At 43.5% G+C, this 16461-nt stretch overlaps 1 protein-coding gene across 1 annotated transcript in view; it reads right to left on the bottom strand.

Moving 5' to 3' along the window:
• LOC137326797 (uncharacterized) overlaps positions 1 to 15576 on the bottom strand; it is a 118387-nt gene extending 102811 nt beyond the window's left edge. Inside the window, exons 1-2 of the mRNA XM_067992191.1 lie at positions 15564 to 15576; positions 14775 to 14945 (exon numbers count right to left, since the gene is read on the bottom strand). Coding sequence (XP_067848292.1) covers positions 14775 to 14945; positions 15564 to 15576 — 184 coding nt within the window. The remainder of the gene's footprint in view (positions 1 to 14774; positions 14946 to 15563) is intronic.
• Positions 15577 to 16461: the final 885 nt, after the last annotated feature.

The raw sequence follows: 16461 nt of genomic DNA, 5'->3' as shown, positions 1-16461 counted from the left end.
GACACGGAAAGTTACAGGAGGTAAGTGTGAAGGAGAAAGTGTGATGGGGAAAGTGTTACAGGAAGTGAGTGTGAAGGAGAAAGTGTGGTGAGGAAAGTTACAGGAAGTAAGTGTGAAGGAGAAAGTGTGATGAGGAAAGTGTTGCAGGAGGTAAGTGTGAAGGAGAAAGTGTGATGAGGAAAGTGTTGCAGGAAGTAAGTGTGAAGGAGAAAGTGTGATGAGGAAAGTTACAGGAAGTAAGTGTGAAGGAGAAAGTGTGATGAGGAAAGTGTTGCAGGAAGTAAGTGTGAAGGAGAAAGTGTGGTGAGGAAAGTTACAGGAAGTAAGTGTGAAGGATAAAGTGTGATGAGGAAAGTGTTACAGGAAGTGAGAATGAAGGAGAAAGTGTGATGAGGAAAGTTACAGGAGGGAATTGAGAAGGAGAAAGCGTGATGAGGAAAGTTGCAGGAGGTCAGTGTGAAGGAGAAAGTGTGACAGGGAAAGTGTTCCAGGAAGTGAGTGTGAAGGAGAAAGTGTGACACGGAAAGTTACAGGAGGTAAGTGTGAAGGAGAAAGTATGATGAGAAAAGTTACAGGAGGTAAGTGTGAAGGAGAAAGAGTGGTTCGGAAAGTGTTCCAGGAAGTGAGTGTGAAGGAGAAAGTGTGATGAGGAAAGTTACAGGAGGTAAGTGTGAAGGAGAAAGTGTGATGAGGAAAGAGTTACAGGAAGTGAGTGTGAAGGAGAAAGTGTGATCAGGAAAGTGTTACATGAAGTGAGTGTGAAGGAGAAAGTGTGATTTGAAAAGTTACAGGAAGTAAGTGTGAAGGAAAAAATGTGGTGAGGAAAGTTACAGGAGGTAAGTGTGAAGGAGAAAGTCTGGTGAGGAAATTGTTCCAGGAAGTGAGTGTGAAGGAGAAAGTGTGATGAGCAAAGTTGCAGGAGGGAAGTGTAAAGGAGAAATTGTGATACTGAAAGTTACAGGCAGTAAGTGTGAAGGAGAAAGTGTGATGAGGGAAGTTACAGGAGGTAAGTGTGAAGGAGAAAGTGTGACACGGAAAGTTACAGGAGGTAAGTGTGAAGGAGAAAGTGTGATGAGGAAAGTGTTACAGGAAGTGAGTGTGACGGAGAAAGTGTGATGAGGAAAGTTACAGGAAGTAAGTGTGAAGGAGAAAGTGTGGTGAGGAAAGTGTTACAGGAAGTGAGTGTGAAGGAGAAAGTGTGATGAGGAAAGTTACAGGAGGTAAGTATGAAGGAGAAAGTGTGACACGGAAAGTTACAGGAGGTAAGTGTGAAGGAGAAAGTATGATGAGGAAAGTTACAGGAGGTAAGTGTGAAGGAGAAAGTGTGATGAGGAAAGTAACAGGAGATAAGTGTGAAGGAGAAAGTGTGATGAGAAAATTTACATGAGGTAAGTGTGAAGGAGAAAGTGTGATGAGGAAAGTTACAGGAGGTAAGTGTGAAGGAGAAAGTGTGATGAGGAAAGTGTGACAGGAAGTGAGTGTGAAGGAGAAAATGTGATGAGGAAAGTTGCAGGAGGTAAGTGTGAAGGAGAAAGTCTGATGAGGAAAGTGTTCCAGGAAGTGAGTGTGAAGGAGAAAGTGTGATGAGGAAAGTTACAGGAGGTAATTGTGAAGGAGAAGGTGTGACACGGAAAGTTACAGGAGGTAAGTGTGAAGGAGAAAGTGTGATGGGGAAAGTGTTACAGGAAGTGAGTGTGAAGGAGAAAGTGTGATGAGGAAAGTGTTGCAGGAGGTAAGTGTGAAGGAGAAAGTGTGATGAGGAAAGTGTTGCAGGAAGTAAGTGTGAAGGAGAAAGTGTGATGAGAAAAGTTACAGGAGGTAAGTGTAAAGGAGAAAGTGTGACACTGAAAGTTACAGGAAGTAAGTGTGAAGGAGAAAGTGTGATGAGGAAAGTTACAGGAGGTAAGTGTGAAGGAGAAAGTTTGATGAGGAATGTTACAGGAGGTAAGTGTGAAGGAGAAAGTGTGATGAGGAAAGTGTTACAGGAGGTCAGTGTGAAGGAGAAAGTGTGACACGGAAAGTTACAGGAGGTAAGTGTGAAGGAGAAAGTGTGATGAGGAAAGTGTTGCAGGAGGTAAGTGTGAAGGAGAAAGTGTGACACGGAAAGTTACAGGAAGTAAGTGTGAAGGAGAAAGTGTGATGAGGAAAGTGTTCCAGGATGTTAGTGTGAAGGAGAAAGTGTGACACGGAAAGTTACAGGAAGTAAGTGTGAAGGAGAAAGTGTGATGAGGAAAGTGTTACAGGAAGTAAGTGTGAAGGAGAAAATGTGGTGCGGAAAGTTACAGGAAGTGAGTGTGAAGGAGAAAGTGTGATGAGGAAAGTTACAGGAGGGAAGTGTGAAGGAGAAAGTGTGACACTGAAAGTTACAGGAAGTAAGTGTGAAGGAGAAAGTTTGATGATTAAAGTTACAGGAGGTAAGTGTGAAGGAGAAAGTGTGACACGGAACGTTACAGGAGGTAAGTGTGAAGGAGAAAGCGTGATGAGGAAAGTTACAGGAGGTCAGCGTGAAGGAGAAAGTGTGATGAGGAAAGTTACAGGAGGTAAGTGTGAAGGAGAAAGTGTGGTGAGGAAAGTTACAGGAGATAAGTGTGAAGGAGAAAGTCTGACACGGAAAGTTACAGGAGGTAAGTGTGAAGGAGAAAGTGTGATGAGGAAAGTTACAGGAGGTAATTGTGAAGGAGAAAGTGTGACACGGAAAGTTACAGGAGGGAATTGTGAAGGAGAAAGTGTGACACGGAAAGTTACAGGAGGTAAGTGTGAAGGAGAAAGCGTGATGAGGAAAGTTGCAGGAGGTAAGTGTGAAGGAGAAAGTGTGCTGAGGAAAGTTACAGGAGGTAAGTGTGAAGGAGAAAGTGTGACACGGAAAGTTACAGGAGGTAAGTGTGAAGGAGAAAGTGTGATGAGGAAAGTTACAGGAGGTAAGTGTGAAGGAGAATTTGTGACACAGAAAGTTCCAGGAACTAAGTGTGAATGAGAAAATGAGGTGAGGAAAGTTACAGGAAGTAAGTGTGAAGGAGAAAGTGTGATGAGGAAAGTGTTACAGGAGGGAAGTGTGAAGGAGAAAGTGTGACACAGAAAGTTACAGGAACTAAGTGTGAAGGAGAAAGTGTTACACGGAAAGTTACAGGAGGTAAGTGTGAAGGAGAAAGTGTGACATGGAAAGGAAAAGGAAGTAAGTGTGAAGGAGAAAGTGTGATGAGGAAAGTTGCAGGAGGTACGTGTGAAGGAGAAAGTGTGACACGGAAAGTTACAGGAGGTCAGTGTGAAGGAGAAAGTGCGATAACGAAAGTTACAGTTAGTAAGTGTGAAGGAGAAAGTGTGGTGAGGAAAGTGTTACAGGAAGTGAGTGTGAAGGAGAAAGTGTGATGAGGAAAGTTACAGGAGGTAATTGTGAAGGAGAAGGTGTGACACGGAAAGTTACAGGAGGTAAGTGTGAAGGAGAAAGTGTGATGGGGAAAGTGTTACAGGAAGTGAGTGTGAAGGAGAAAGTGTGGTGAGGAAAGTTACAGGAAGTAAGTGTGAAGGAGAAAGTGTGATGAGGAAAGTGTTGCAGGAGGTAAGTGTGAAGGAGAAAGTGTGATGAGGAAAGTGTTGCAGGAAGTAAGTGTGAAGGAGAAAGTGTGATGAGGAAAGTTACAGGAAGTAAGTGTGAAGGAGAAAGTGTGATGAGGAAAGTGTTGCAGGAAGTAAGTGTGAAGGAGAAAGTGTGGTGAGGAAAGTTACAGGAAGTAAGTGTGAAGGATAAAGTGTGATGAGGAAAGTGTTACAGGAAGTGAGAATGAAGGAGAAAGTGTGATGAGGAAAGTTACAGGAGGGAATTGAGAAGGAGAAAGCGTGATGAGGAAAGTTGCAGGAGGTCAGTGTGAAGGAGAAAGTGTGATAGGGAAAGTGTTCCAGGAAGTGAGTGTGAAGGAGAAAGTGTGACACGGAAAGTTACAGGAGGTAAGTGTGAAGGAGAAAGTATGATGAGAAAAGTTACAGGAGGTAAGTGTGAAGGAGAAAGAGTGGTTCGGAAAGTGTTCCAGGAAGTGAGTGTGAAGGAGAAAGTGTGATGAGGAAAGTTACAGGAGGTAAGTGTGAAGGAGAAAGTGTGATGAGGAAAGAGTTACAGGAAGTGAGTGTGAAGGAGAAAGTGTGATCAGGAAAGTGTTACATGAAGTGAGTGTGAAGGAGAAAGTGTGATTTGAAAAGTTACAGGAAGTAAGTGTGAAGGAAAAAATGTGGTGAGGAAAGTTACAGGAGGTAAGTGTGAAGGAGAAAGTCTGGTGAGGAAATTGTTCCAGGAAGTGAGTGTGAAGGAGAAAGTGTGATGAGCAAAGTTGCAGGAGGGAAGTGTAAAGGAGAAATTGTGATACTGAAAGTTACAGGCAGTAAGTGTGAAGGAGAAAGTGTGATGAGGGAAGTTACAGGAGGTAAGTGTGAAGGAGAAAGTGTGACACGGAAAGTTACAGGAGGTAAGTGTGAAGGAGAAAGTGTGATGAGGAAAGTGTTACAGGAAGTGAGTGTGACGGAGAAAGTGTGATGAGGAAAGTTACAGGAAGTAAGTGTGAAGGAGAAAGTGTGGTGAGGAAAGTGTTACAGGAAGTGAGTGTGAAGGAGAAAGTGTGATGAGGAAAGTTACAGGAGGTAAGTATGAAGGAGAAAGTGTGACACGGAAAGTTACAGGAGGTAAGTGTGAAGGAGAAAGTGTGATGAGGAAAGTTACAGGAGGGAAGTGTGAAGGAGAAAGTGTGATGAGGAAAGTAACAGGAGATAAGTGTGAAGGAGAAAGTGTGATGAGAAAATTTACATGAGGTAAGTGTGAAGGAGAAAGTGTGATGAGGAAAGTTACAGGAGGTAAGTGTGAAGGAGAAAGTGTGATGAGGAAAGTGTGACAGGAAGATAGTGTGAAGGAGAAAATGTGATGAGGAAAGTTGCAGGAGGTAAGTGTGAAGGAGAAAGTCTGATGAGGAAAGTGTTCCAGGAAGTGAGCGTGAAGGAGAAAGTGTGATGAGGAAAGTTACAGGAAGTAAGTGTGAAGGAGAAGGTGTGACACGGAAAGTTACAGGAGGTAAGTGTGAAGGAGAAAGTGTGATGGGGAAAGTGTTACAGGAAGTGAGTGTGAAGGAGAAAGTGTGATGAGGAAAGTGTTGCAGGAGGTAAGTGTGAAGGAGAAAGTGTGATGAGGAAAGTGTTGCAGGAAGTAAGTGTGAAGGAGAAAGTGTGATGAGAAAAGTTACAGGAGGTAAGTGTAAAGGAGAAAGTGTGACACTGAAAGTTACAGGAAGTAAGTGTGAAGGAGAAAGTGTGATGAGGAAAGTTACAGGAGGTAAGTGTGAAGGAGAAAGTTTGATGAGGAATGTTACAGGAGGTAAGTGTGAAGGAGAAAGTGTGATGAGGAAAGTGTTACAGGAGGTCAGTGTGAAGGAGAAAGTGTGACACGGAAAGTTACAGGAGGTAAGTGTGAAGGAGAAAGTGTGATGAGGAAAGTGTTGCAGGAGGTAAGTGTGAAGGAGAAAGTGTGACACGGAAAGTTACAGGAAGTAAGTGTGAAGGAGAAAGTGTGATGAGGAAAGTGTTCCAGGATGTTAGTGTGAAGGAGAAAGTGTGACACGGAAAGTTACAGGAAGTAAGTGTGAAGGAGAAAGTGTGATGAGGAAAGTGTTACAGGAAGTAAGTGTGAAGGAGAAAATGTGGTGCGGAAAGTTACAGGAAGTGAGTGTGAAGGAGAAAGTGTGATGAGGAAAGTTACAGGAGGGAAGTGTGAAGGAGAAAGTGTGACACTGAAAGTTACAGGAAGTAAGTGTGAAGGAGAAAGTTTGATGATTAAAGTTACAGGAGGTAAGTGTGAAGGAGAAAGTGTGACACGGAACGTTACAGGAGGTAAGTGTGAAGGAGAAAGCGTGATGAGGAAAGTTACAGGAGGTCAGCGTGAAGGAGAAAGTGTGATGAGGAAAGTTACAGGAGGTAAGTGTGAAGGAGAAAGTGTGGTGAGGAAAGTTACAGGAGATAAGTGTGAAGGAGAAAGTCTGACACGGAAAGTTACAGGAGGTAAGTGTGAAGGAGAAAGTGTGATGAGGAAAGTTACAGGAGGTAATTGTGAAGGAGAAAGTGTGACACGGAAAGTTACAGGAGGTAATTGTGAAGGAGAAAGTGTGACACGGAAAGTTACAGGAGGTAAGTGTGAAGGAGAAAGCGTGATGAGGAAAGTTGCAGGAGGTAAGTGTGAAGGAGAAAGTGTGATGAGGAAAGTGTTGCAGGAGGTAAGTGTGAAGGAGAAAGTGTGATGAGGAAAGTTACAGGAGGTAAGTGTGAAAGAGAAAGTGTGATGAGGAAAGTTACAGGAGGTAAGTGTGAAGGAGACAGTGTGATGAGGAAAGTTACAGGAGGTAAGTGTGAAGGAGAAAGTTTGACACGGAAAGTTACAGGAGGTAAGTGTGAAGGAGAAAGTCTGACACGGAAAGTTACAGGTGGTAAGTGTGAAGGAGAAAGTGTGATGAGGAAAGTTACAGGAGGTAATTGTGAAGGAGAAAGTGTGACACGGAAAGTTACAGGAGGTAAGTGTGAAGGAGAAAGCGTGATGGGGAAAGTTGCAGGAGGTAAGTGTGAAGGAGAAAGTGTGATGAGGAAAGTGTGACAGGAAGTGAGTGTGAAGGAGAAAATGTGATGAGGAAAGTTGCAGGAGGTAAGTGTGAAGGAGAAAGTCTGATGAGGAAAGTGTTCCAGGAAGTGAGTGTGAAGGAGAAAGTGTGATGAGGAAAGTTACAGGAGGTCATTGTGAAGGAGAAGGTGTGACACGGAAAGTTACAGGAGGAAAGTGTGAAGGAGAAAGTGTGATGGGGAAAGTGTTACAGGAAGTGAGTGTGAAGGAGAAAGTGTGGTGAGGAAAGTTACAGGAAGTAAGTGTGAAGGAGAAAGTGTGATGAGGAAAGTGTTGCAGGAGGTAAGTGTGAAGGAGAAAGTGTGATGAGGAAAGTGTTGCAGGAAGTAAGTGTGAAGGAGAAAGTGTGATGAGAAAAGTTACAGGAGGTAAGTGTAAAGGAGAAAGTGTGACACTGAAAGTTACAGGAAGTAAGTGTGAAGGAGAAAGTGTGATGAGGAAAGTTACAGGAGGTAAGTGTGAAGGAGAAAGTTTGATGAGGAATGTTACAGGAGGTAAGTGTGAAGGAGAAAGTGTGATGAGGAAAGTGTTACAGGAGGTCAGTGTGAAGGAGAAAGTGTGACACGGAAAGTTACAGGAGGTAAGTGTGAAGGAGAAAGTGTGATGAGGAAAGTGTTGCAGGAGGTAAGTGTGAAGGAGAAAGTGTGACACGGAAAGTTACAGGAAGTAAGTGTGAAGGAGAAAGTGTGATGAGGAAAGTGTTCCAGGATGTTAGTGTGAAGGAGAAAGTGTGACACGGAAAGTTACAGGAAGTAAGTGTGAAGGAGAAAGTGTGATGAGGAAAGTGTTACAGGAAGTAAGTGTGAAGGAGAAAATGTGGTGCGGAAAGTTACAGGAAGTGAGTGTGAAGGAGAAAGTGTGATGAGGAAAGTTACAGGAGGGAAGTGTGAAGGAGAAAGTGTGACACTGAAAGTTACAGGAAGTAAGTGTGAAAGAGAAAGTTTGATGATTAAAGTTACAGGAGGTAAGTGTGAAGGAGAAAGTGTGACACGGAACGTTACAGGAGGTAAGTGTGAAGGAGAAAGCGTGATGAGGAAAGTTACAGGAGGTCAGCGTGAAGGAGAAAGTGTGATGAGGAAAGTTACAGGAGGTAAGTGTGAAGGAGAAAGTGTGGTGAGGAAAGTTACAGGAGATAAGTGTGAAGGAGAAAGTCTGACACGGAAAGTTACAGGAGGTAAGTGTGAAGGAGAAAGTGTGATGAGGAAAGTTACAGGAGGTAATTGTGAAGGAGAAAGTGTGACACGGAAAGTTACAGGAGGTAAGTGTGAAGGAGAAAGTGTGATGAGGAAAGTTACAGGAGGTAATTGTGAAGGAGAAAGTGTGACACGGAAAGTTACAGGAGGTAAGTGTGAAGGAGAAAGTGTGATGAGGAAAGTTGCAGTAGGTAAGTGTGAAGGAGAAAGTGTGATGAGGAAAGTGTTGCAGGAGGTAAGTGTGAAGGAGAAAGTGTGATGAGGAAAGTTACAGGAGGTAAGTGTGAAAGAGAAAGTGTGATGAGGAAAGTTACAGGAGGTAAGTGTGAAGGAGACAGTGTGATGAGGAAAGTTACAGGAGGTAAGTGTGAAGGAGAAAGTGTGACACGGAAAGTTACAGGAGGTAAGTGTGAAGGAGAAAGCGTGATGGGGAAAGTTGCAGGAGGTAAGTGTGAAGGAGAAAGTCTGACACGGAAAGTTACAGGTGGTAAGTGTGAAGGAGAAAGTGTGATGAGGAAAGTTACAGGAGGTAATTGTGAAGGAGAAAGTGTGACACGGAAAGTTACAGGAGGTAAGTGTGAAGGAGAAAGCGTGATGGGGAAAGTTGCAGGAGGTAAGTGTGAAGGAGAAAGTGTGATGAGGAAAGTTACAGGAAGTCAGTGTGAAGGAGAAAGTGTGATGAGGAAAGTGTTACAGGAAGTAAGTGTGAAGGAGAAAGTGTGGTGAAGAAAGTGTTCCAGGAAGTAAGTGTGAAGGAGAAAGTGTGATGAGGAAAGTGTTGCAGGAAGTGAGTGTGAAGTAGAAAGTGTGATGAGGAAAGTTACAGGAGGTAAGTGTGAAGGAGAATGTTTGACACGGAAAGTTACAGGAGGTAAGTGTGAAGGAGAAAGTGTGATGAGGAAAGTTACAGGAGGTAAGTGTGAAGGAGAAAGTGTGGTGAGGAAAGTTACAGGAGTTTAGTGTGAAGGAGAAAGTGTGACACTGAAAGTTACAGGAAGTAAGTGTGAAGGAGAAAGTGTGATGAGGAAAGTGTTGCAGGAAGTAAGTGTGAAGGAGAAAGTGTGATGAGGAAAGTGTTGCAGGAAGTAAGTGTGAAGGAGAAAGTGTGGTGAAGAAAGTGTTCCAGGAAGTAAGTGTGAAGGAGAAAGTGTGATGAGGAAAGTGTTGCAGGAAGTGAGTGTGAAGTAGAAAGTGTGATGAGGAAAGTTACAGGAGGTAATTGTGAAGGAGAAAGTGTGACACGGAAAGTTACAGGAGGTAAGTGTGAAGGAGAAAGCGTGATGAGGAAAGTTGCAGGAGGTAAGTGTGAAGGAGAAAGTGTGATGAGGAAAGTGTTACAGGAAGTGAGTGTAAAGGAGAAAGTGTGATGAGGAAAGTTGCAGGAGGTAAGCGTAAGGAGAAAGTGTGACACGGAAATTTACAGGAAGTAAGTGTGAAGGAGAAAGTGTGATGAGGAAAGTTACAGGAAGTCAGTGTGAAGGAGAAAGTGTGATGAGGAAAGTGTTACAGGAAGTAAGTGTGAAGGAGAAAGTGTGATGAGGAAAGTGTTACAGGAAGTAAGTGTGAAGGAGAAAGTGTGGTGAAGAAAGTGTTCCAGGAAGTCAGTGTGAAGGAGAAAGTGTGATGAGGAAAGTGTTGCAGGAAGTGAGTGTGAAGTAGAAAGTGTGATGAGGAAAGTTACAGGAGGTAAGTGTGAAGGAGAAAGTCTGACACGTAAAGTTACAGGAGGTAAGTGTGAAGGAGAAAGTCTGACACGTAAAGTTGCAGGAGGTAAGTGTGAAGGAGGAAGTGTGATGAGGAAAGTTACAGGAGGTAATTGTGAAGGAGAAGGTGTGATGGGGAAAGTGTTACAGGAAGTGAGTGTGAAGGAGAAAGTGTGGTGAGGAAAGTTACAGGAAGTAAGTGTGAAGGAGAAAGTGTGATGAGGAAAGTGTTGCAGGAAGTAAGTGTGAAGGAGAAAGTGTGACACGGAAAGTTACAGGAGGTAAGTGTGAAGGAGAAAGTGTGATGAGGAAAGTGTTGCAGGAAGTAAGTGTGAAGGAGAAAGTGTGATGAGGAAAGTGTTGCAGGAGGTAAGTGTGAAGGAGAAAGTGTGATGAGGAAAGTGTTGCAGGAAGTAAGTGTGAAGGAGAAAGTGTGATGAGGAAAGTTACAGGAAGTAAGTGTGAAGGAGAAAGTGTGATGAGGAAAGTGTTGCAGGAAGTAAGTGTGAAGGAGAAAGTGTGACACGGAAAGTTACAGGAGGTAAGTGTGAAGGAGAAAGTGTGATGAGGAAAGTGTTACAGGAAGTAAGTGTGAAGGAGAAAGTGTGGTGAAGAAAGTGTTCCAGGAAGTAAGTGTGAAGGAGAAAGTGTGATGAGGAAAGTGTTGCAGGAAGTGAGTGTGAAGTAGAAAGTGTGATGAGGAAAGTTACAGGAGGTAAGTGTGAAGGAGAATGTTTGACACGGAAAGTTACAGGAGGTAAGTGTGAAGGAGAAAGTGTGATGAGGAAAGTTACAGGAGGTAAGTGTGAAGGAGAAAGTGTGGTGAGGAAAGTTACAGGAGTTAAGTGTGAAGGAGAAAGTGTGACACTGAAAGTTACAGGAAGTAAGTGTGAAGGAGAAAGTGTGATGAGGAAAGTGTTGCAGGAAGTAAGTGTGAAGGAGAAAGTGTGATGAGGAAAGTGTTGCAGGAAGTAAGTGTGAAGGAGAAAGTGTGGTGAAGAAAGTGTTCCAGGAAGTAAGTGTGAAGGAGAAAGTGTGATGAGGAAAGTGTTGCAGGAAGTGAGTGTGAAGTAGAAAGTGTGATGAGGAAAGTTACAGGAGGTAATTGTGAAGGAGAAAGTGTGACACGGAAAGTTACAGGAGGTAAGTGTGAAGGAGAAAGCGTGATGAGGAAAGTTGCAGGAGGTAAGTGTGAAGGAGAAAGTGTGATGAGGAAAGTGTTACAGGAAGTGAGTGTAAAGGAGAAAGTGTGATGAGGAAAGTTGCAGGAGGTAAGCGTAAGGAGAAAGTGTGACACGGAAATTTACAGGAAGTAAGTGTGAAGGAGAAAGTGTGATGAGGAAAGTTACAGGAAGTCAGTGTGAAGGAGAAAGTGTGATGAGGAAAGTGTTACAGGAAGTAAGTGTGAAGGAGAAAGTGTGATGAGGAAAGTGTTACAGGAAGTAAGTGTGAAGGAGAAAGTGTGGTGAAGAAAGTGTTCCAGGAAGTCAGTGTGAAGGAGAAAGTGTGATGAGGAAAGTGTTGCAGGAAGTGAGTGTGAAGTAGAAAGTGTGATGAGGAAAGTTACAGGAGGTAAGTGTGAAGGAGAAAGTCTGACACGTAAAGTTACAGGAGGTAAGTGTGAAGGAGAAAGTCTGACACGTAAAGTTGCAGGAGGTAAGTGTGAAGGAGGAAGTGTGATGAGGAAAGTTACAGGAGGTAATTGTGAAGGAGAAGGTGTGATGGGGAAAGTGTTACAGGAAGTGAGTGTGAAGGAGAAAGTGTGGTGAGGAAAGTTACAGGAAGTAAGTGTGAAGGAGAAAGTGTGATGAGGAAAGTGTTGCAGGAAGTAAGTGTGAAGGAGAAAGTGTGACACGGAAAGTTACAGGAGGTAAGTGTGAAGGAGAAAGTGTGATGAGGAAAGTGTTGCAGGAAGTAAGTGTGAAGGAGAAAGTGTGATGAGGAAAGTGTTGCAGGAGGTAAGTGTGAAGGAGAAAGTGTGATGAGGAAAGTGTTGCAGGAAGTAAGTGTGAAGGAGAAAGTGTGATGAGGAAAGTTACAGGAAGTAAGTGTGAAGGAGAAAGTGTGATGAGGAAAGTGTTGCAGGAAGTAAGTGTGAAGGAGAAAGTGTGACACGGAAAGTTACAGGAGGTAAGTGTGAAGGAGAAAGTGTGATGAGGAAAGTGTTGCAGGAAGTAAGTGTGAAGGAGAAAGTGTGGTGAGGAAAGTGTTCCAGGAAGTAAGTGTGAAGGAGAAAGTGTGGTGAGGAAAGTTACAGGAAGTAAGTGTGAAGGAGAAAGTGTGATGAGGAAAGTGTTACAGGAAGTGAGAATGAAGGAGAAAGTGTGATGAGGAAAGTTACAGGAGGTAAGTGTGAAGGAGAAAGTGTGATGAGGAAAGTGTTCCAGGAAGTGAGTGTGAAGGAGAAAGTGTGATGAGGAAAGTTACAGGAAGTAAGTGTGAAGGAGAAAGTGTGATGAGGAAAGTGTTCCAGGAAGTGAGTGTGAAGGAGAAAGTGTGATGAGGAAAGTTACAGGAAGTGAGAATGAAGGACAAAGTGTGATGAGAAAAGTTGCAGGAGGTAAGTGTGAAGGAGAAAGTGTGATGAGGAAAGTTACAGGAGTTAAGTGTGAAGGAGAAAGTGTGACACTGAAAGTTACAGGAAGTAAGTGTGAAGGAGAAAGTGTGGTGAGGAAAGTTACAGGAGGTAAGTGTGAAGGGGAAAGTGTGACACTGAAAGTTACAGGAAGTAAGTGTGAAGGAGAAAGTGTGATGAGGAAAGTGTTACAGGAAGTAAGTGTGAAGGAGAAAGTGTGGTGAAGAAAGTGTTCCAGGAAGTAAGTGTGAAGGAGAAAGTGTGATGAGGAAAGTGTTGCAGGAAGTGAGTGTGAAGGAGAAAGTGTGACACGGAAAGTTACAGGAGGTAAGTGTGAAGGAGAAAGTGTGATGGGGAAAGTGTTACAGGAAGTGAGTGTGAAGTAGAAAGTGTGATGAGGAAAGTTACAGGAGGTAAGTGTGAAGGAGAAAGTTTGACACGTAAAGTTACAGGAGGTAAGTGTGAAGGAGGAAGTGTGATGAGGAAAGTTACAGGAGGTAAGTGTGAAGGAGAAAGTGTGATGAGGAAAGTGTTGCAGGAAGTAAGTGTGAAGGAGAAAGTGTGGTGAGGAAAGTGTTCCAGGAAGTAAGTGTGAAGGAGAAAGTGTGGTGAGGAAAGTTACAGGAAGTAAGTGTGAAGGAGAAAGTGTGATGAGGAAAGTGTTACAGGAAGTGATAATGAAGGAGAAAGTGTGATGAGAAAAGTTAAAGGAGGTAATTGTGAAGGAGAAAGCGTGATGAGGAACGTTGCAGGAGGTCAGTGTGAAGGAGAAAGTGTGATGGGGAAAGTGTTCCAGGAAGTGAGTGTGAAGGAGAAAGTGTGATGAGGAAAGTTACAGGAAGTAATTGTGAAGGAGAAAGTGTGATGAGGAAAGTGTTCCAGGAAGTGAGTGTGAAGGAGAAAGTGTGATGAGGAAAGTTACAGGAAGTGAGAATGAAGGAGAAAGTCTGATGAGAAAAGTTGCAGGAGGTAAGTGTGAAGGAGAAAGTGTGGTGAGGAAAGTTACAGGAGGTAAGTGTGAAGGGGAAAGTGTGACACTGAAAGTTACAGGAAGTAAGTGTGAAGGAGAAGGTGTGATGAGGAAAGTTGCAGGAGGTAAGTGTGAAGGAGAAAGTTTGACACGGAAAGTTACAGGAGGTAAGTGTGAAGGAGAAAGTGTGATGAGGAAAGTTACAGGAGGTAAGTGTGAAGGAGAAAGTGTGGTGAGGAAAGTTACAGGAGGTAAGTGTGAAGGAGAAAGTGTGATGAGGAAAGTTACAGGAGGTAAGTGTGAAGGAGAAAGTGTGGTGAGGAAAGTTACAGGAGGTAAGTGTGAAGGGGAAAGTGTGACACTGAAAGTTACAGGAAGTAAGTGTGAAGGAGAAAGTGTGATGAGGAAAGTTACAGGAGGTAAGTGTAAAGGAGAAAGTGTGACACTGAAAGTTACAGGAAGTAAGTGTGAAGGAGAAAGTGTGATGAGGAAAGTTACAGGAGGTAAGTGTGAAGGAGAAAGTTTGATGAGGAATGTTACAGGAGGTAAGTGTGAAGGAGAAAGTGTGATGAGGAAAGTGTTACAGGAGGTCAGTGTGAAGGAGAAAGTGTGACACGGAAAGTTACAGGAGGTAAGTGTGAAGGAGCAAGTGTGATGAGGAAAGTGTTGCAGGAGGTAAGTGTGAAGGAGAAAGTGTGACACGGAACGTTACAGGAAGTAAGTGTGAAGGAGAAAGTGTGATGAGGAAAGTGTTCCAGGATGTTAGTGTGAAGGAGAAAGTGTGACACGGAAAGTTACAGGAAGTAAGTGTGAAGGAGAAAGTGTGATGAGGAAAGTGTTACAGGAAGTAAGTGTGAAGGAGAAAATGTGGTGCGGAAAGTTACAGGAAGTGAGTGTGAAGGAGAAAGTGTGATGAGGAAAGTTACAGGAGGTAAGTGTGAAGGAGAAAGTGTGACACTGAAAGTTACAGGAAGTAAGTGTGAAGGAGAAAGTTTGATGATTAAAGTTACAGGAGGTAAGTGTGAAGGAGAAAGTGTGATGAGGAAAGTGTTACAGGAAGTGAGTGTGAAGGGGAAAGTGTGATGAGGAAAGTGTTACAGGAAGTGAGTGTGAAGGGGAAAGTGTGACACGGAATGTTACAGGAGGTAAGTGTGAAGGAGAAAGTGTGATGAGGAAAGTGTTCCCGGAGGTAAGTGTGAAGGAGAAAGTGTGACACAGAAAGTTACAGGAAGTAAGTGTGAAGGACAAAGTGTGATGAGGAAAGTGTTACAGGAGGTAAGTGTGAAGGAGAAAGTGTGACACGGAAAGTTACAGGAGGTAAGTGTGAAGGAGAAAGTGTGATGAGGAAAGTGTTACAGGAAGTCAGTGTGAAGGAGAAAGTGTTATGAGGAAAGTGTTACAGGAAGTAAGTGTGAAGGAGAAAATGTGGTGAGGAAAGTTACAGGAAGTGAGTGTGAAGGAGAAAGTGTGATTCGGAAAGTTATAGGAAGTAAGTGTGAAGGAGAAAGTGTGACACAGAAAGTTGCAGGAAGTTAGTGTGCTTAACATGCAAAACTTTTCATGTTGATTGAGAAACTCGGGTGAAGAGTCAGGGTTCGTAGCGAGGGAAGCCAGAAAGATTACACAAATAGAAACATATTGTTAAAGGTTTAAATATAAAGCATTCAACAGAATTTAGAAAACTATGTCCTACATTTAGAAGTTTTGGCTGTCAGTGGAATATCTCTTTCATCACATTCAACATCAGAGTCCTGCGGGAATTCTTCTATTTCATCTTCATAATCGTTACCCGTCGAAGGCAGAAAGAAATGACCCTTATGCTTCACTCTAACTCCCACATCTGCTGGATTGGCCTTTTCTCCAGCTAAAAAACACAAGAGACAAAAAGTTCTGTGGCTGACTATAACATTTGAAAAGCTGGATTTTTAAGTCCTGTCAAACAATTCTCTTGGGAAAGTAAATGAGGTTTGAGTCCACGATTGTGTTGACTGTACATGGTCCGTGGAAGCAATGAGGTTGGTGGGCTAAAGGGCTTTTTCTTGCTCAATGTCTGGAATCCTCCAAGTATCACCAAGTATCAACACATGGAACATTCCCAGAGCCTCCCCCCGTATCAAATACATTGGAACATTCCAAGTGCCCCCCACCCCCACCCCCACTCCGTATCAAACATATCGAATGCTCTGAGCAGGCTTCATATTTGAATTTATGGAGTGCTCAAGTGCTTTCTTCAGTGATATCTCATGACTTCCATCCATACTTGTGTTCAAATTATAATATTCCTGATTTGACCATGGAGATCAGGGGGCAATGGAACATTGCAGAGCTGCTCATGTACACGGACAGAGATAAACTTCACAAACTCTGATTCATTGTAGCTGAAACTCCACCTTTCTTTTACTGAATGGTTTTAATCGAAGCACCGACCGAGGACATGGGTGACTAACCTGTAAAAACCTGCGGAAAATGCTTTCTCATCAACCTGACGTATACATCTTCGGCCTGCCGGGAGAGAGATACTTTTTACACTATTGTATGGTCAATATTTGTGCTTATTAAGGTGAAAGATTTCAGGGCAGGAGAATGGAATAGAACACATTAAAGATATTTCCAGGGCGGGGACAGCACGGGTGAGATACAGAGTAATGCTCCCCTTACCCTGCCCTAACAATGTGCCTCAGTCCCAACCCCAGAAAAGCCCCACCTCCACTGGACCAGTGTGTCAGTTTCCATTTCCCACATATCATGTGGCTTCTCCGTGTGTGATTTCCAATTAAAACCAGGGGCAATTTAGACTGAACGGCTTTGAGGCTGTGGTTCTTTGGGAGAACACAGTGCGTGGAGCCAGGGCAAATACGGCCCCCGCCTGCTGCACTGAGCAGTGATAGGAATCCATTTTGTGCAATGATCACCGCACGGGGAGGGAAAGGAAAGCAAGTATTGGAGGTGTCAGCCATCCCAGGATACACGTACACACCTATTGGATGGTTGGAGAGTGGCACTGGGGTTCCCAACTCTGGTTGGACATATAAAGGCCACACTTGCACAGTGGAGGGTGCACTTGAAGAGGGCAGAGTTAGGGCACATTGCTGGGGTAGAGTAGAGGGAACTTTAAACTGCATTTGGACGTGCTTTACCTGCTTGATGTTGACGCTGGGTGTCTGAATGTAAAACAACAGCATGCATTTATATAGCGCCTTTAATGTAGTAAAACATCCCAAGGAGCTTCACAGGAGCGATTATCAAACAAAATTTGACCCTGAGCCACATAAGGAGATATTAGGACAGGTGACCGAAAGCTTGGTCAAAGAGGCAGGTTTTAAGGAGCGTCTTAAAGGGGGAGAGAGAGGTAGAGAGGCGGAGAGGTTTAGGGTGGGAAT

The sequence above is a fragment of the Heptranchias perlo genome, chromosome 10 (assembly GCF_035084215.1).
Source record: "Heptranchias perlo isolate sHepPer1 chromosome 10, sHepPer1.hap1, whole genome shotgun sequence".
Lineage (NCBI taxonomy): Eukaryota > Metazoa > Chordata > Chondrichthyes > Hexanchiformes > Hexanchidae > Heptranchias > Heptranchias perlo.
Note: the sequence above shows the minus strand (reverse complement) of the source record. Positions and strands in the feature narration are given on the sequence as shown.